The sequence below is a fragment of the Leptodactylus fuscus genome, chromosome 1 (assembly GCF_031893055.1).
Source record: "Leptodactylus fuscus isolate aLepFus1 chromosome 1, aLepFus1.hap2, whole genome shotgun sequence".
NCBI classification, from domain to species: Eukaryota; Metazoa; Chordata; class Amphibia; order Anura; family Leptodactylidae; genus Leptodactylus; species Leptodactylus fuscus.
In genome coordinates, this window is record NC_134265.1 from 80,699,647 (window position 1) to 80,721,419 (window position 21,773).

Below are 21,773 nucleotides of genomic sequence, written 5' to 3' on the forward strand. Positions count from 1 at the left end.
GCAGAAAAAGTGTATACAACATATAAATAAGTTCAAGCATATACTGTACATGATCCAAGTATGTAGGAAGAAGTATATACAGTAAACACATGAGTGCATGCAGGGTAAAGTAAATACAATATGTACACAAGGACTAGATGTAGGAAGAAGTGCATACAGTACATATAGAGGGAAGTAAAGTATATAATAATACACAGACTACGTGTAGGGGAGCATTTATACTATATACATGATTACAGCTAGAAGAAAGTCTATGCAGTTTGTGAATATACAGTATATACTTATATATATATATATATATATATATATATATATATATCTTTGTACAGCTGAGTGACTGTTGTGTTGTGTGCAGGTGGTGGCCATGCTGAAGCCCGGGGAAGCAGCAGGCTCTGCCTTCCTGAAGGTGGACCCGGTGTACCTCCAGCACTGGCAGCAGCTCTTCCCCCAGACCCATCATGTGAAGGCTGGAGTCCTCAGCCATGTGCAGCTCCCCGAGCCTCCAACAGCCTCAGACAGCCTCCGTCTGCGCCCGGCCTCCCTGTCCTCTACCTCTTCAGCTTCCTCTACTCCAGCACCCTCTGCCCCTGCTTCTCTGGCTGGGATCACCCCAATCACCACTATTATGGGAGCTGCTCCAAACTTGGAAGTCCCTGGATCACAGAGGAAGGAACTGGTGGCCTCCAGCTGCCAGGAGGTGACAGCCCCCAGCCGCCTGCAGTGCAGCCCCGAGGAACTGGACTATTATCTGTATGGACAACAGAGGATGGAGATCATTCCACTCAGCAACCCCACCAGTGACCCCAACAACCGTATGTACCCTTATTATTACCCTCCATGTAACCCTGCACAGTGCGTACCTCTGCTATAGGATACTGTACACACTGTGCCACTACATAGGTGACCAAAACTACTGTATTCACCTCTAGTGTATAACATCTTCCACACTGTGCCACTCTATAGGTGACTAGAATAACTGTATACACCTCTACTGTATAACATCGTCCACACTGTGCCACTCTATAGGTGACTAGAACAACTGTATACACCTCTACTGTATGATACTGTACACCCTGTGCCACTACTTACCGTAGGTATTTCCATCTATCACCCATAAATACACTCCTATATAACCACTAGATGTACTGCAGCTTTCACACAGCTCTCCTCCACCAATGACCCGATACCCGCATGTCCTGCACTTTTATCATCGCCTCCTCCATTAGATTGGGAACAGGATTTTATTCCACCATTGCCACTAACATACAGTGTATAGTAGCTCTGCTATCACCTACTACATGTACACACACTGCTGCTCCAACAGTATATATAAGTACTGTATATACATGGGTAAAGTTCAGTAACAAAGCTCTACTGAATCTAATAGAGCTCCCAAATGTCTAGGACTGAGGACTGGATGCAATATAATCCCCATTTACCTTACTTATATGCCGAGGATGAGGAACCTCTGCCTCCTAGTAGGTACAAAGTAATAACTAGTACTAATGGGCAAATATACAGTATGGAAAGTTATATACTGATTGTGGAGGCCAGGTATATCACTGCTTAGAACATTATAATAGGAGGGATTAAAGCTCTTCATTGAGGAATCTGATTCAGACGATAACTGAGACTTGTTTTATGGTAATATGTAAAAGAACAGATCTTGTGCAATGGCAAAATTATATACATATACACTTAATATATATATATATATATATATATATATATATATATATATATATATATATATATATATATATATATATATATACTGTGTGCTGATAGACCGCCGGGAACACTACAAGTATTATTCATCATCTTAAGTTGCAGATATAGGTAATATAAGGGGAAAGTAAGGAGCAATGTCCAATTTGTTAGTTCTTGACAGTAAATAATAATTTTATAATATGGTGTAAAAATGGAGGTGAAATACACAACAATTTATCTCGGCAAATATTATCACATATAAATATAAATAAATACAATTATTATACTTATTTATATCAATGTGTAGTAAAAACATGATTTTAGGTAATTACTTGAACAGCTCACATAGTTTTCACATGGTTTAGTGTTCTGTAAATTTCTTAAATAATGTCACAATTTTTCTCTACAAGGCAGAAAAACCTGACAACCCAAACTTCAGTAAAAAAAAATCCAAATATCGTTTACAGCACTTACAATTAAATAGTTGATGATGATAATATTAATAATAATAATCTTCATCATTATCTCGCCATAATTTATCAATAATAAACTTTTTAGGCTTCAGCCTTGATAAACCATGACATGACAAGATGCAACTTAATATTATCAGTTTGCTAATAGTTCACTCAGGATTCAGGAGGAAAACGTTTCCTATTACACCTCTCATGATAATACTACCTGACTTATCTGTGTCATAGGGATACACACACACACATTATACATTATTACATACATAACCATTATTAGACACACATATTTCTACGTTGTATATATCATGTTGTAGTGGTCTAAGTTCACACCGCAAGCCCCATTAACTTTCCCTGATGCAATATAACGCTGCAAGTGTAGCCGAGTCGTTTGAATTGTGTTATTCGGGGACAGCAATAACTATTGTCTATAGATATCAATGGCAAACAACCAGTCAAGCTTAACACACACGGTGATCTCACAATAGGTTGTAACAACGTGAGCACATTACCGACCGGCACTACATAACACTACACCTGGACTGCACTACATTACACTACACCTGAACTGCATTATATGACACTACACCTGGACTGCACTATATGACACTAAACCTGGACTGCACTACATGACACTACATCTGGGCTGCACTATATGACACTACACCTGGACTGCACTACATGACAATACAACTGGACTGCACTACATGGCACTACACCTGGGCTGCACTACATTACACTACACCTGAACTGCATTATATGGCACTACACCTGGACTGCACTATATGACACTAAACCTGGACTGCACTACATGACACTACATCTGGGCTGCACTATATGACACTACACCTGGACTGCACTACATGACAATACAACTGGACTGCACTACATGGCACTACACCTGGGCTGCACTACATTACACTACACCTGGACTGAACTACATGACACTACACCTGGACTGCACTATATGACACTACACCTGGACTGCACTACATGACACTACAACTGGACTGCACTACATGGCACTACACCTGGACTGAACTACATGACACTACACCTGGACTGCGTTACATGACGCTACACCTTATTTGCTACACTACATCCTATTACATCTGAAATGCACAACATAACACTATATCTGAATTTTACTACTTGAAACTACACTATGTGGCACTACACCTGAGCTGCTGCATTACATGACACTACACCTGTTTATGTGAATATGAGACCATTACTCAATATCCATAGGTAACAAATGCAGTAACTATATAACTAGTTGTGTCATAAACTTTATCAAGTTCGTCCCATACCCCACAGTGCACTGCTCCCTGCCACAAGCACAGCTCTGTACTAATGCACCGATATATCTGCTATAGGACTAAGCTCTTAGGTGGGCATATACATAACTTGCTATACCCAGCCTGTGGCATTGGTGGCAAGGTGTTTTTGGTGTTGCAGCCAGCAGCAGTAGGTGCCCCCACCATAGGGAGGACATGCAGTCATATATTAGATTGAGGTTAGAAAAGGTGGTGGCTGTTTATTTAAGGTGATAAAATGGTCCATCAGCAGTAATCTCCATCGATATATGCCACAAGCAGATGAAGGATGAGGGGACAAGGCACAATTAATTGCCCTATAGTTTTGTAGGAGAGAGTGGAGCCAGCACAGAGACAGCATCGATCCCTGCTCCCAGCTCCTATTCATCATCTGTACATTGTATATGGGGGTCTCTCAGGGCCAGGGGTGCAGCCTTTATACACACAATATTCTCGTCTCAACCTCCTCTGGCTGACAACAAACATTTAATTCACTAATCCAATCAATCCTTTGGAAATGCTTCAACCCTTCTCCAGTTAAGATGTATGAGGGGTGGATATAGAGAGGTCTTCTAAGAAAATGCTAATATGCATTAGCCACCAAATAAGCAGGAGCTCCTGATACACAAATGTACACATGATCATTCTGATACACTGGAATGTGACAGCAAACTACAAGCTGTTACCTGCTGTTACCCAGTTTTGGTATAAAGTCCCTTACAGAGTTCTTTTGCATGGCGAATGATATGGCATCTGAGGAGCTCAACATGATTTCCCCCTGACCATATATATATATATATATATATATATATATATATATATATATATATATATATATATATGTGTGTGTGTGTGTGTTTGTGTGTGTGTGTGTGTGTGTATACATATATCACAGTTATTTTTAACAAACATACATTCTATACAATATTATGTAAATATGAAACTAGAAGAGATGGAGAGCTCTTTAATTTAAAGTTTTATAGCTCCCTACCCGCTTGTACCATCTCATGGCATGTAGATTATTTCATTGTATTGATAGTGGGTGGGTGAGCGTTGAATACTGGTTGGATTTGGGAAGATTACTATGGAGCTTCTCCCAGCCTGCCGAGACCTTGTTAGCTTCTACATGTCCTATACCATGATGGCTATTGCTTTGCGCATCTACTTATACTGTATGACTGGAGTTGGTTAGTGAAGGTGTAAATTTTACTGCTGTTTTGTGGATCCTTTTTAAATTCACACATCCTATTACTAAAGTAAATCAAATAAAGCAAATATATAGGCACATTTAATAGGCTTATAATTATAGATCTCATTGCCCCTTAGCTGAAACTAGCACAGAAAAAGAGTCAGAATGTATGGGAGGAAGAGTCCATACTGTTTATTATCACCATGTATTAGTGCTGAGAGTGAGCACACACTTGTGCCTGTCCTCATGGGGCTCACAATATATCCAATATATCACATTCACATACATTAGGGAAAATTTCATAGGATACCAATTCATCTAACAGCAAGTTTTTGGAGTGTGCAAGGAAACTGGAGAACCCACAGAAGGTGACACAAATGGGGGGAACACACAAACTGTATGTAGGTGATCCATTTAGATTTAGGAATACATAGGATGATGCTTTATTTTATTCTAGTATATCATCACATCTATCTATCTATCTATCTATCTATCTATCTGTCTATTTATCTATCTCATATCTATCTACTTTTTTTTCATCTGCTAATCTTTAGGTCTATCTATCTACTTGTCATATATCTATCTATCTATCTATCTATCTATCTATCTATCTATCTATCTTTGTAACATAACATATACATTTAGTGAAATATTTCTTAAGTCACTAGAGTAAAAAAATGCAAAGTTTCTGAAAAACTTAAAAGACTTTCTGGAATCTGTATAGCTTTGATAAAATAAGACAAAGGGGACATGATCAAATCCCCTAAACATATGAAAGGTGTCCATAAGACTCAGGAGGAAAGTGTTTTTTTTTTACAAGAAACCAACCACGGGTACAACAGGGCAAAATGTGAAATGAGTTGGGGGGGGGGGGGGGAGATCAGAAGCAACGTCAGAAAGAGCAGTAGAGACTTAGAACAAAGTTGTATTAGATGTGGCTGGAAAATCTATAGTGAGTGAGATACACATGTCTGGGATCAACATATGTCTGTCCTAAGATAAAAGGAGATAAAGAAGGGCAGACGAGATGGACCATGTGGCCTTTTCCTGCTGTCATTTCTCTGTTTCTAGAAATTGAGTAAATACATCATTACAAATGACAGATAGTGTGTAGATTATATTTACCAACATATGACTTCATTAGTCACCTCAAATTACTTACAGTTTGTGGGGGCTGCTAGGGGTGTGGCGAGACACCCTCTATATACTGACATATGTATGACAAGAAGGATAGTAGTGTATAGTAAACGTGACTTGTCGTGAGCACTTTAGTCCAGGTTGCAGTAAATTTATGAACTACTCTGAGATATGCTCATAAATCTTTCCCTATTCAGGGGTGTTGGTAGTAAATCACATGTGTTATATGAAGGACACTATTGGTCCATGGCCCTTAATGTTAACATCCAAGATTACTGTTTACTATATTCTTAAGAAATTACCGTAGGAGAAAGAGATTCTCACATGAGGAGTACAGATTTAATAAGAGAAGGTGTGCAATGTAGATTTGTGGTTGTATAAAAATGACAACATATTTTATGGGTTAAGGTTGGCGTTAAGATGGGGACATATTAGTTATCCGTTTAGTTAATCTAATTCCAACTATGTAGGTTATCTATCGTATCTATCTAACGTCATGTACTCCATTATGTTAAGGTTACCCTGATGAGCCTTAGATAGTGTCCATCCTGCTTTATAGTGTCAGATATTGTATATTTCCTAGGCACCGCCATGCTATTTTCGGTCCATGGACGCCTCAGGCAGTTAAATCAATTGAGTTATGATTTTAACTCCTAATTAGCTGGCCAAGGTTTACACTCCAAGTGAAATCCAATACAGATACAGGACTGAGGATCCAACCTTGGAATTAGCATTTTCACATTTATTTCGAAAACTGCCAATAGAATATCTCCATATTGTTAGACTTACAATATTCAGTGATACCTAACGTATGTGACAAATACCTAGAAAATATCAACATTGTCTCTTTCCAGGCATAATCCGTTATAAGTGTCATATACATAAGAATCACATTTGAGTAGCTTGGAATTAGAATACAGAGTACAATAGATTATATGTATGTATTTATTGCATTACCATATTGATTATTAATATTATTATTAATAATTTTAGTGTTTGGTAACCTTACCTAATGTCACATAGAAAACTATAATCCACTCTGCACAATGTACATCCGTTTTTTGCTTTTATTGGTGAACACGTTATGTTATTTGAGTTTTATTCCACATTTTCCATATTTAGCTTGTAATGTTACAATCTATGTGGTCATTTACCATCGTGTTCTGGGAAAATGCAAATGTGCAGGTTCGAAGCAAATCCATTGGGAAATGATGTAGCTTTTCTTTAATGACTACTAAAGGATTATGGACATTACAGATAATATGAATATTTAACTAGGTATATATAATATATATGTGATACTACTAGTTATAAAATATAGAAGCAAAAATAACAGAAATCACTTTTTTCCTTAACCACTAAATATTAACTCAGTCACTGCCAGAGTAAACAGCTTCTTACTTATTCGCTCACTGTCAGATAAGTTTGCTCTTTAAACCTGTAGAAATGATATATTTTAGACGAAAGGCACCTACATCTGTAATCTACTACACCGCCATGAAGTTACTGGTAAAGTCAACGTACTATGTAAAGGCTTTCGGTCATTGTGTTGCAGAGCTCTCAGGAGATAAGTGCTCTAAGGCGTCCTGGTATTACATAGGTGTTAATGTTTTATGTCTCTGTTCTTTTTTTCACAACCATGGTCTGTATAAACGGAGGGAATACTATGTCTACAAATAAAAAGTCTGAGTTCATCCCCATATCCAGTATTTCTGCTTTGATGCACTGCGCCTCTGGTCTTGTGCATTTGGCCCAAAGACATCTACACTATTTATATAGGGAATGTTTGTGTAGTGAGAGGATTCTTACTTGGTAGGAATCGTCTACCTACTACATCATCCAATACTATATCTATAATGTAAACCATCTATAGAATATTTATTATGTATATTAAATAGCGGCCAGGTAATTCAGACGTTGGTGAGCTTAGGTCCAAGGCCCACCTATAAAATGTCATTCAGGATCATCTATTCCAGCTTTATCCAACGTATATAAAATTTTACCAATTTTTATGATTATATTTACATTTCTGGAAGTCTTAAAAAATACTTGAGAAGTCAGGGGCAACACGGTGGCTCAGTGGTTAGCACTGCAGCCTTGCATAGCTGGAGTCCTGGGTTCATATCCTGACAGGAACAACATCTGCAAGGAGTTTGTATGTTCTCCCCGTGTTTGTGTGGATTTCCTCCCATACTCCAAAAATATACTGATAGGAAAAAAAAATGTACATTGTGATCCCTATATGGGGCTCACAATCTACATAAAAAATTTAAAAAAATACTTGAGAAGTCACAAATATGTAACATAACCTCTATCTACAGTATTTATGCCATCAATAACACATTATTGGAGATAATAATTATTATTTCTGTTTTATTAAATATTTCTATATTTCATTATAGCCAGTGGTGTTTTAGAATACACTATTAGGCTGCACTCACACATGCAGTTTTTGTGGCAGGTTTCAGGTTTTCAGCACCAAAGCCAGAAGTAGATAGAAAAGAAAGGAAAAACAGCATTGGAAAAAACCTCAAAACCTTAGGCTGGGTAATGAACACTCAGTGTTTGCAGTATCCGCAAAATCTCTGGCAAGTAACCTGCTGCAATATAGCATAGTGGATGGGAAGTAGCAGCATAGTCAATGGATATGCAAGAAATCTCAGCCATATGATCTGAAAGCAATGCAAAGGCTGAACAGTGCAATAACAATTCTTACAGCAATGACCACCAAACTTCGGCTAAAGTCCCCTGTTGCAGAAAAGTAGCTTATTTTGTTTCTTTTTTTTTTTGTTTTTTTTGTAAATGTTAAATGTAGATTGTGAGCCCCATATAGGGATCCCAATGTACTTTTTTTAACCTATCAGTATGTCTTTGTAGAATGGGAGGAAATCCACACAAACACAGGGAGAACATACAAACTCCTTGCAGATGTTGTTCCTGGCAGGATCCGAGCCCAAGACCCCAACGCTGCAAGGCTGCAGTGCTAACCAGTGAGCCACCGTGTTTCCCCTTGGTTATGCTTTGTTGAGCCAAAGGCAGGAGTGGATTGAGCAGAAAGGAGAAGTATAAGAACTTTCTTTATATTTCCCCAATCCTTTTGTAGTCATTGTTGGCTTTGTGTCAAAAAACTGCAACCAAAAAAAGCTGCGTTTCCACAATGTGGGGCCTTAGCCTTCAGGTGTCTTACAGGAAACACACTGCTGAATTTCCCTGACAGAAATTAAATGGTATTCCAAAAAAGACATACTGATAGGGAAAAATGTACATTGTGAGCTCTATGTGGGGGTCACAATCTACATAAAAAAAAAAAAAAAAAAAGAAATTAAATGGTATGTTCATCCTATATAGGTAAAGTAATGGAAGATGAGATTAAGCAAATACTGCAAATAATTCTGTATATCAAGAGAGCATAGCCCTGTAAGATGAGCTAACAGTCTACAGAGAGTGAACTGATACTAATTTTATTATATATCTCTTGGGTAGAATGACATTGATGAAGTAATACAAGTTCAGAGAGGGCCTGGATACCTTTCTTGAAGAGAAAAAATATAACAGGTTATGGACTCTAGAATTTAAGGACATGTTGATCCAGGGTTTTTATACTGACTGCCATGTTGGAGTCGGGACGGAATATTTTCCTTGAATTTGGGCAAATAGCATGAGCCTCATGGTTTTTTTTGCCTTCCCCTGGATCAACACTGTAGGGATTGTAGGGTTATAGGTTAGACTTGATGGACTGATGTCTTTATCCAACCTCATCTACTATGTAGCTATGTAATATACGTTTTATGAGAGCAGTGGTGCTCAATGCCATGTGGCTGCAGTAAAGCACAGAGTAGCATTCTTTTCTCCATGTCTTCTTTCAGAGTGTCTGGCCATCTCTCTGAGTCTGTAGGCCTTGCATTGACATGTTCTGTGATTGTGTCCATCTATTTTCTTACTGAGTGCTTGTGAATAGATATAAAGAAGTTTCTCGAATAACCCATAAAACCGACAAGAAGATCTTGTCCAACTTTGGAGACTAATCTACTGTCTAGAGTCAATTTGATAAGTCCAGTCAGTTTCTAGCAAGCTTGATAATATTTATGACATGGTTTATTAGATTTCTCAGACTTGATGGTATTCTGGACAATATATTCTACACGTGTATGGTGTTTTCATGAGACATCTGACTTCTCTTTATCTATCATAGCGGAAAATATCTCTCATAGTTTCATATCTCAAGTAGAACTTCCTGTCCCGGAGCCAATGCAATACTCACAGATAATAATTCAGGGAATTATCGCTCCAAAGTAAAATAGGTCTGTGAACTGTAAAGATATAGGTGTCCTATTCATTGGTTTATTAATCAATGTATACTTATCACATCAAGATTGTTACTATGGCAAGATATACCCATCAAGGACCTAACCTAATGGTCCGGCAATATATATATATATATATATATATATATATATACACACTGTGTTGTAGTCTTAGAATTTTTTTTTATTTTTTTTTTAAACTGTAGATTGTGAGCCCCATATAGGGATCGCAATGTACATTTTTTTCCCTATCAGTATGTCTTTGTAGAATGGGAGGAAATCCACGCAAACACGTGGAGAACATACAAACTCGTTGCATATGTTGTTCCTGGTGGGAACCGAACCCAGGAATCCAGCACTGTAAGGATACAGTGCTAACCACTGAGCCACCATGTTGCCTCCGTAGTCTTAGAAATTGTATAAACAGACCTATATAGAGTATAATATAACTACTGCCTTTAGGGCTACCTTTAGATAATGGCCAGCATATTGTGTGACTATGACCCAACATAAGCTTTGTTGTTGCAGTAAATTGGACTGTTATGTCATATATTTTTATTTTCGGTGTATACAGCAGTCATTTTAGCATGTACAACTGTCCCAGTAGGCAAGATTAGGTTTTGCCATGTGAACTGGTATCAAACATTTAGATGTGAGCCTTTACATAAATTATACTGTACAAAACTTACAAAGCACATTGCATTTCCTAGTGTTAGGAATGTAGGGCCTACAGCCCCATGATATAGTGAATACTAGTGCTGGGGTCTCACTTCTGCACTTGTTGCCTCCTTTTTCCCTTCCATTCTTCATATGGTCACCACATCTGCATTTATTACTGTAGTATTGTGAGCATGGTAAGATTATTGAATAGACAACATTGGACCCACTGAAATTTTTGCCCATTGCAAGGTGGCATTGGATAGTTATAGGATATCTTGTATTAATTTTTATCTAAAACAGTTGATATTATCAGATTACGCCACATAATTTACCAATTTACTGTTCTTTTCCGTGGCATTTAGTGGGCAAAACGGTTCAAACCCTAATAATAAAATCTGCATATGCCTTGTAAAGTCACTAATTATTCGGATTGCCTTACATAAAAAACTTCCTTGCTTGACAAAATACAAGATGGAGGATGTGATCCTAACACTTGCTACATTAGTTTTAGACCCCAAAAATTAGTTGGCTTGTAATTAAATAATAAATCCTAAGGCTGTGTTCACATTTTGCAGCTACATAGTGGGCCTAACCGCACAACATGCTAATTGTCATGTTACGTAACTGACTGCCGCTAGAGCAATGTGATTGTTATTGGCTGCATAGCAAAAAGCGTTACAACCACATGTGAAGCCATTGTTAGCTGCAGCTTCAAAACCGCACTGATTTACATGCTGGCACAGCAATGTGTGAACTCGGCCTTAATCTGGGCATAGATGTTTATGGATTGTTAATGGTTAACCAGTCATCAAAATGATCTTTTCTTACTTACAATGGATCGGTCACTAAATTGTAGCTTTTAGTTCATTGTCTCATGTAAAAAATAAATCAGGGCAATAGACATAAAGGATATTTCTCAGGATACAAATGATCATGTTGTGTAAAACATCTTCTAATTTGTGGCCTCTTCTTGGTGATCGCTATATAAGATAGTCAGGTCATGGTCACTTCTATAGGTTAATGGCTAGCGAAATAATACATAATATAAGCGGCCTGTTATTCCTCTAACATCCAGCAGAGGGCCTGCAGTTACACAATGAAGTGCCTTATAGTCAGCTCCAGAAACCATTATAAAGGCGAACATCACTGATATAAATGAATATTTGGGAAGTGTGTCTATTATGTAACATAAAAAACAGCATTATAGGGACATGTTTTGGACATTTTATTTTAATATCCTGAGCCTAAAGTCAAGAATCTTTGACATTTTTGTCAAATACTGCTATAGTGACCTGGTGGGTGCTGTGAATTCCAGGCCGCTACTAGTAAACAGATGTTGCATGTGTATACCGGAGCCATGTCAATGTCTGATGTCTTTATGTTATTTCACACCAACTATTGGAATAAACTTGGAATTATGAGAAAAGAAAAGCAAAGCACTGAGGGAGCAATCCATTGCCGTGCCTTGATGTTGGCCTTTTACTCTGACTGTCAGCGAGTCCCCAATTATAACAGTTTTTGTGCGTGGACACCTGTCACTAACAAGTGCATTGAGAAGAGCAATGGATTTCGCCAGGACTGCTCAACATGCCTCCTGGGAAGGACACTGACATTTGATCACTATTGACCTGAGCGGGATTGAACAAAAGTGCTTTCATTTGCCATACAAGTTGTCAGGAGAAGCCATTATTTTAAGTCATTACAGCCACCGTTCTGCATATAAGAATCACATAATCATGATATGAAAGCAGGAGAACAACACAAATATACATAAATGTATCTACATACTTGTAAATTCTTCTGTGATTTTATTTGCTAAAATTAAATGTTATATTTTTATACACGTCTTCCAAAATACAACTGTGTAAAACATAACCACATTAACTGAACATAACTAGGTTGCCAGGTTTGGCACCAGACTCTGACCGATGGAGCCGTAGATAGTACGATTGATAACCAAATTGTCCTGAGTTGTGTCCAACTCTGCCATAACATAACTGGTCAACACACATGACAAATATAAACTAAGCCTAATAATTATAATTGTACATAAATCAAAAATAATCTAATAATCTAAAATAGTAAAAATATAAAATACTCATCCTTTTGTTTTCTGATATAAAATGGAAGTATTAGGATCCAACTGTATCTAAAAGCAAGAAAATATTGGGAGCGTTGAAAGAACTGTAATTACTTCGCAATACATCTATTGGTTAAAATAAGTTGCTTAAATGTATACTTAAAACAAGAGTGAAAGTTAAGACAGAAATAGCAAAGATAAGTTTGTTAATGGAATAATAATAATGGCTTTGTGTTTCGGAAACAAGTTGAGTGATCTCATAGGACTGTAGGTAATGTAACCGGGTGGTAACTCAAATTAATACAAATTTCATTTTGACCTTGTCCTTACAAATCTCTGTTATATAAGGATCTAAGACGGTACAGTTCCAAGTTCTAAACTCTTGTAAGTTCTTGTTTCTCCCAAGCCAGCTCCATCTTCTATTCCTCTTGCGGTAGTAATTCATACCTGTATCTTTGTACAGTATTATCTCCACTTTGCTTTCATTACCTACTACAGTATTTCACATCAGATCTCATTGTTTTCTGGAAATCCTACAATGGCATTGATTTCAGTCAGTGCGTCTGTGTTTTCTTGCTGCTTCTGCTACAATAGTTTACTAGTCAATACCAACTTTATTTATTCTTACATCCATCACTATATTAACCTCCTACTACATTCTTCCAAAAACGAATATGAGCGCAGAGGGGCTCGTAGTGACAGAAAGTAGACTTCTCAAATACAGAATCAGTGTCTGCTAAGATTTGTGGGATGGATGACTTTTATATTACATGTGTAGACAACATGTCTCCAGGAAAACCATCAATAACCAGGAATTTATACAGTAGGAACCTAATTAAATTCAGTAGAACCTCATTCTTTACAGAAATCTACTCCTTTATGTCTATAAAATGCAGTTAGATCCTGAACACTGCTTTTCAGCATCAGATTTATTATGTTACATAATATCATGCCACAATACTATACGCTAACCATTTTTCGGAAAGTATCAAGTAAGAGAATACATTAAATATTTAGTCTGGGATATGTTGAATTGCCTGAGATTCTATGGGTTGCAGGCAGGTTAGGAACGGTTTGGTGTCATATATATATGTATTTATATAGACATACACAATTAATCTATCTTTTTACCATTTATACTTCATCACTGGAAATCTCATGTTTCATTGTGGCCTCAGATCTCAGTTATGTCTAGGACTCAAATCTTTAAGAAGCAAGTCTGGTATAAAAGAAGTGCATACCTACATGTCGTGGACTAGTGGGTTCTTAACTGCTTCCATGCACATACCATCATTGGTATTTAGATACATTTGTTTGACTTTCTTATGTAAATTTTCATGGGTTTCCACCTTACATTAGCATTTCTTGTCATTGATACTGGATCAGAGGAGGTCTCTAGTGAAAAATTTCCTTCGACCACCTCGGTTCATTATTAAAGTTGACCTCTTGACAGTTTTTATCCATGATGGATGTCCTTAGCATGACATTTGGCTGACCTGGTCATTTCATATTAGGGCTCCTCCAGAAGTGATCATATGAGCATGTTAGGAATATATTGGCATAAAGTATAGGTTAAGGAAATTACAATTTATGTTTCAATTTTTCTTATTAAATATTATATTGTGCTATTTGCCATCTATATCAGGGATTTGATCATTTTTAATGGCAAGAAATCAGAGAAAGGCAGAAACCTCAATGGAACTCAAATATAAGTCAACAGAGTCCACCAGATACTATTTACAGCAATTGTATGATGGTTGTAAAACAAAGCCATGGTTCGAAAGTGAATGTGAGTCCAATTGCTGGGACAACTGGCATGAACGTGTGGAGTCAGGAGGCTCCCTACATATAAAGTAGACTGACTTTGACCTAATGTGTATGGAGGCCTCAATGATCAACGTACTCAAAAGCTATATCTACAAACACTTCCTGCCATGTATAACAGACTTTCAGGGATGCAGTTCATTCACTGCATAAGTAATACAGCAGCAACCTCCATGGGGTGTATTAAACAGAATGCTGGTGAAATGTTACTGGTGACACACTGAGATTAAGCACATTCTTATATGGTATGGGAGGAGTGAGAGGACACAAGAGACTGTTGAAAAAACCTGGAAATAAAACACCCAAAAATGTTGCAGATGTTTTAAACCATTTACAACACATAAATTGTAGTCTTTGTTGAATATTTACACAAATCTTCTCATCTTTTTTAACCCAGGATGTGACATGTGTGCAGATAATCGGAATGGAGAATGCCCCATGCATGGGCCCTTGCATTCTCTGCGACGTCTTGTGGGCACCAGCAGCACAGCATCTGTGGCCCCTCCACCCGAGATACCTGAGTGGTTACGTGATCTTCCACGGGAAGTGTGTCTGTGTACCAGTACTGTGCCAGGTCTGGCATATGGCATCTGTGCAGCTCAAAGAATCCAACAGGGAACGTGGATAGGGCCCTTTCAAGGGGTTATTGTCTCTCCAGACAAAGTCCAAGCAGGAGCTTTAAGGAACACCCAGCACCTTTGGGAAGTAAGTGACTTTTTAGTTTAAGCTATAGCATGTGGGGTGACTCAGAGATTGATAATGTACAGTAAAAAGTGCCTACAAACACTAAGGTATAGCTGTATAAAATTTTGATTAATGAAGCAATAAAAATTGGGACAACTTAAATGCTTAGTAAAAATCTACTAAAATTCTCCTTACCAAGTATAATAGTAGATGGTCATCATGACACTATGTTACTCTATCAGACGGCACTTACATGAACTAAATATAAGTGGTAAGATATATCATAATACAGGCGTTACTGTGCGCAGTCCTCAGCATGTATTTTACTTAAAGGGGTTATGGGGAACAAAAATGTCTGTAGTTGTATTAATGGGATTGTTCAGAAATTGAACCAACTTGTGTGTAGGCTAAGGATCTGTACAAAAAAAACAAAAAACATTGTACTCACCAGCCTCGTGCATCATCGCCCACCACTGCTGTCCATTCATTGTCGCGCTGGGGCATGGATAACAAAAGTCCTGCACCCCATGTTACTGCTGGGACCAATCAGTGGCTGCTACGAACTGCCACTGATTAGGTCCATTCATCTGGGGGTCGGAAAATGAAGAGGAATCTGATCTGTCTCAGCATCTTCAGCTTTGGTTACAATGGTTTTCATAAATTTTATATGTATTGAAAGATGAAAATCTCTGTTTTTTTTTTTTAAATTCATCTATGTTTGCTTTGAAGATTGTGTAACTCATTTTATTATATTGTGGCTTCCAAAGTTTACTACTGTACGTCTGTATAAAGTATGTCCTTTTAAGTAAATATACAATTTATTGAAGCCATCTTTTTTTCTGACATATAGGGAATAAAAGGGATAGTTTTCGGTGTTATTGAATCGATCAGGAGGTGCAGAGTTCAGATCTCAGGATACAGAATTAAGCTGGTTTGCAGAGTTGAAGAGACAGCTTCTTTCTTTGTTCCCTGGAGTCAGGCATTGAACTCACAGGCCACTCACTGGAAATCTATTGTCTTATCAACATGCTAACATGTTGTTTATTGCTTTGTGCTGCCTTTTACGCAAGCTCTCTGTTTCTCTAGAAATACGAGGGATAACATGCACTGTCACCCTTCCCTATAAACAAATCTATCATCGCTTGTAACACAGGTATAATGTCTCAAATAATTCATTCCAAGAACTTAGTCATGTGAAATATCAGTTTTCAATTGCTACCTTACCTGGAATAAAGAAGATAGAATAATCTAGAATCTTAAACGCTATCTAGAATCAACAATATGGTAAAGGTGTTATATTTTATGGTATACAGTAATGTGAAAAAGTCAGAATATCCCATATACATTTTTATTCAATTGTATAAGATGAAGCAACTAAACAAAATGCAAAAAGTTATTTAAAATACTAAAATATTTACAAAAATTGACTTCAGTAACAATTAAAGTTGTCCAACTCCATTAAAAGTTTGTCTATAGGCTGGAAATACTCACTTTTTACAGGTGTTTGGTCAGACGTCTTCCTGCGGTTACTGGTCCTTGGTGACATCTCCTGATAATGTTTCGTTTCACCTCCGGTTATTCCTGTAGACAATTACTGGCCTGTACCCAAATGGTACCTGACCGAGTGGCCTCACGAGTCACATGATGTCTGTGTACAATGAATGGCAGCAGCAGATACCTGAGCCCAAATGGACTGTCAATGAGAGTCACCATCAAGGTCCAGCTAGATAGAAATGGAGTCAGACAACCGATATTAACTGGTATTATATCTAATGACATTTTGGTCATATTGGCACAGCCCAGTTGTACAATTGTTGGCAGCTTTGCACCATTTGATAAAGTAACCTGATTGCTTAGGAATTAGTTTCATGGTCTTCAAAATGATGACTGAAAGGCTTTGTCTAAGACTTAATATTGGCGGCCTATGCTTAGGATACTCAGGTTCAGGTGAGGAGCAATAGCATGGTGTGGTTACTAGAGATGAGCGAACACTATTCAAAACAGCCGTTTTGAATAGCACGCTCCCATAGAAATGAACGGAAGCGGCATTTTGCCGGTGGCCGGCTGCTTAACCCCCTGCGTGCCGGCTACGTCCATTCATTTCTATGGGAGCGTGCTATTCGAAACGGCTATTTTGAATAGTGTTCACTTATCTCTAGTGGTTACTACAGAGGTTACTGAGCTGACTGGTACCAGCTTTGTACACTGTGTAGCTCTACTGCCCATGGAAGCTGTTTGGTGTTAGGGCCGATAGGCCACCGAATCAAATCTTGGACAACCCTTTTAATTCACATAATAATATAAAAAAAAAAGGAATGACTGTTCACATTGCCCGATCCTTCATTCCTCTGACATCATCAGTAGGCCCCTATAAACATAAGGGAGTAATCCTGCCCTGCCACAATCGGCGTATTCTCCCTACCTTGTTCTAATGTGTATGGGGCCTTTATGCATGACTATACGCAAGGCATTGTCAGGACAAAACATGAAAGAGCCATTTCTGGACTCTGTAAGCTGTACCATGAAGATTTCTCTTCACTTGATGTAATTGGCCCAACCCAAATCATGAAAAATATTAGGAGTTGATATTCACCATCTACATAACTTTACAATTGGCTCTATATTTTTGGGCATGAAGCAAAGTGAGGTTTGTGTGTTGGGCTGCCAGCTGGTGAACATGATTCATTACTCAAGACAATATCTTTCCACTGCTTCAGAGACCAGTGGCAGCGTGCTGTACACCACTCCAGCCGCTTTTTGGCATTGTACATGGTGGTCTTTGGCTTGTATATCTTAGCTTTAACACAGTAGAAATTTGACCATCTGACTTGTTCAAAAGGTGGCATTTTATGACAGTGCTATTCCTTCCAATGCTAATGTTTGTCCATGGAGATGACAGTATACATGATATATTTTCTTGGTATAGACACACACATTACATGTAGGTGTTTGGCACTATATAGTGTAGCCATTGATTTGTGGATTGCTTACCTAAGAAACAAATTTGCATTGCTCAATCTATACACTCCCATGTTTTCCCAAAGTAACCTTTGAAATACAAAGTTACTTTTATTGAAATTTTATTCCATTTTCTATTTCGCACATGTTTTTTACATTACAGAAACAGTTGCTAACGACTTAATTTCTGTTGATTTGGAAACCTTTAAGTTAGATACTTTACTTTCTTGCCAGTGAATGTGAAAGACTCTAAATTATGTTGGAAGTTCTATTTTAAAGTAAATACTCCGGGGGTCAAGTTTAATGCCAAGTCTGGAAACAAAATGGCGTAGATTTCCATCAGCCACTAGACATAAGTACAGAACCTTCTCATGATGTACAAGGGTGACATTGCATGCGAGATCTATCATAAAGGCTATTTGCTATTTTCAATAGATTCCTACATTTTATAATGTCTGGGGTCTTTTATAAGGATGTTTTTATATGCATGGTATGCCTCTAAACATTAGGTTGTTCATGTTGGGACTCCCCTAATTCTACTGGTATCTCTACTAGTTACTGTTCTTCTCTTCAGTTTACAGAGGACCCTTCATGTCCTTAGAGATGGGCGGTATTATATACCACTACAAAGCTGACAGTGTCAGCTTTTCCGGTATGCGCATGGGCGTTGGAGATATCAGTGCAATTAGTTTTGGCACCCAAAAGTTTTGGGCAAAATTAAAAGCGGAGTTCCAAATGCTGATATATAAACAACTCCATTGTCTTCCAGTGGCAATCCCTTTAACCCCTTCCTGCTGATGGCACTTTTTGACTTCCTGACCAAGCTCGATTTTTCAAAACTGACGTGTCAATATATGTGGCAATAACTTTGGAATACTTTAACTTACCAAAGTGATTTTTAGACTGTTTTTTTTTTTGTAACACATTGTACTTCATGTTAGTAGTAAATTTTGGTTGATATATTTTGTGTTTAATTATGAAAAATAGGAAATTTGGTGGAAATTTTGAAAATTATGCATTTTATAAAGTTTGAAATGATGTGAATTGCATACAGATAATCAGACCACCAAAATTATATCATAAATCTCACGTCCCAGATCTCTGATTTATGTCGGCAAACTTTAGTCGCCCTTTTATTTTTTACGGACATTATAAGGTTTACAAGTGAAATAACAATATTCAAAATTTTCAAGAAATTTCCAAAACCCATTTTTTAAGGGACTAATCCAGTTATGAAGGGGTTTTGAAAGACCCTTGTATTAAACCTCCCCATAAATCACCCCATTTTCAAAACTGCACCCCCTAAATAAGCCAAAGCAACATATACCTAGTAATTTAACCCTATAAGTGCTTAACAGGAATTAATACAAAATGGAGGTGAAATTTTAAAATTTTATTTTATTTTACTAATATTTTCGTTTAGCCCTAGAATTTGCACATTCACAAGGGGTTAAAGGAGAAAACGTATCCCACAATTTGTTATGCAAGTTCTCCGGACTACCATAGTACCCCACTTGTGGGTGTAAACGAGTGATTATGAAGATAATCTTGTTTCCCTAAGTCCTAACAGCGGCACAATGTGGGGTATTTCTGCCCCTGTGTGCTGGTAGGACAGGCGGATATTTAATTAGCCAATAAGATGCGTGGCAGGCCCTATAAGAGGGCACAAGAACCTCCCCTCTGCGTGTAAATACAAAAGTACCTCCATAATATTTATATACAGCTTTTAGACATAAGATATGATTCCCAGGGTGGGAAATCTTGTGCCGCTGTTAGGACTTAGGGAAACAAGATTATCTTCATAATCACTCGTTCCCTGTCGTCCTCAACAGTGGCACAATGTGGGGATATAGCAAGCAGGTCCCCAGGATGGGTGGGATTAACTCATAACCGAACTTAAAACGGTATGGGCAAAAGCAGTGGAACCTGCCACTTGGTCCTTCAGGCGATAATGCCGGATGAAGGTAGATTCCGACGCCCAGGAGGCCGCTGCACAGATTTGATCCACCGGCAAGGCACTCTTCTCTGCCTGAGAGGTAGACACTGCCCTGGTTGAGTGGGCATGAAGAAATGCTGGAGCCGACAAACCTTGGGTGGTATAGGCGATTTTAATAGTCTCGGTCACCCACCGGGATATTGTGGCTTTAGCGGCTTTGGCGCCCTTGTTTCTCCCCGTGTAGCTGACCAACAAGTTTTCAGTTCGCCTAAAAGGGCGAGTGCGCTGTAAGTAAATCTGTAGGCATCTGACCACGTCCAGTTTATGCCATCTCTCTTCTTCAGCAGAAGAAGGGAAAGGAAAAAATACCGGAAGGGAGATTATCTGGTTTCTGTTTACAGCGGATGGAACCTTGGGACGAAAACCCGGGAGGAACCTAAGCTGCACATGGTCAGAGAAAAAGGTGGTATATGGCTCCTCAGCGGACAAGGCTTGTAGTTCACCAACCCCAAGTTATAGGACCACGATACATGAAAGGGACCAACCTCTTAAGCCGCTACCTACCATCAGGGAGCGGTGTGTCGCAATTAAAACAGGAAAGGTGTTTCCTCTTGGCAGAGGATTTCCTCCTACCATCCCCAGGAGGGGTAGTAGAGGATGACATATCCTGCAATAAAGAGATAATAGACCATGCAAACTGTCACCATGCATCATACCATTGCACTTTTTTTTTTTTTTTTAAAAAGGGTAGATCTTACCAGGTTCAGAAGACCGGATGAGTAAAGGTGACAGACAATAACCAGACTCAGGTTAACAACGCAGAACGCAATGCCAGTGAGACCAATAACCAGACTCACAATAAGCACAGCCTTCCAGATGCAGCAGGAAGGTACAAGTGACACGGCCGGCCTGACCTTTAACCTGGCCGGCCGGAAATGGGAGGAGCTAACCGCTCCCATCCACTACCCCAAACAGCGGTTAATAAAGGCTACTGTCTCCCCTCCCCAGCAATCCCCAAGCCAGGGGAACACTCACCCTCTCCTCCGCTGGGGCTCCGAACACTGGAGTGGAGCCTGAAGTGTAGTGAACGATAGTTCAGCCGGCCCGCCGGCCGGCCTGACCTCTAACCCGCGCCGCGAACTTCCGGTCAAAAACCGGACGTGCGCGCAAGCAAAGTGCGGCCGCCGCGAATGCAGGCATACAGAGCGAGTTCCGGCTGCCGCATGGACCCGCCGTAACCACGCAGTGGCGTGGTGCGGCTCTGAGGATCAGCGCTCAACAGAGCTGAAAGGGTAAGGAGGAGAGGGGAGGGAGCGGGGGAGGAGAAGGAGGATTCAGGGGAAAAAAGCCAACGCAGGCTAACCAGCACCCTCTCCATAGGAAAGAGGGTGCTTGACAAAAACATCAAGCTCAACAGCTGAGCCCTGTAAGAGGACACAAGTCCTCACACCTGTCCTCTGTCCACACAGGACAGAAAAAAACACGCAGAGGGGAGGTTCTTGTGCCCT

At 38.9% G+C, this 21,773-nt stretch overlaps 1 protein-coding gene across 1 annotated transcript in view; it reads left to right on the forward strand.

Moving 5' to 3' along the window:
- Positions 1 to 364: 364 nt before the first annotated feature.
- PRDM6 (PR/SET domain 6) overlaps positions 365 to 21,773 on the forward strand; it is a 103,156-nt gene continuing 81,747 nt past the window's right edge. The window contains exons 1-2 of the mRNA XM_075272325.1: positions 365 to 812; positions 15,085 to 15,392. Coding sequence (XP_075128426.1) covers positions 365 to 812; positions 15,085 to 15,392 — 756 coding nt within the window. The remainder of the gene's footprint in view (positions 813 to 15,084; positions 15,393 to 21,773) is intronic.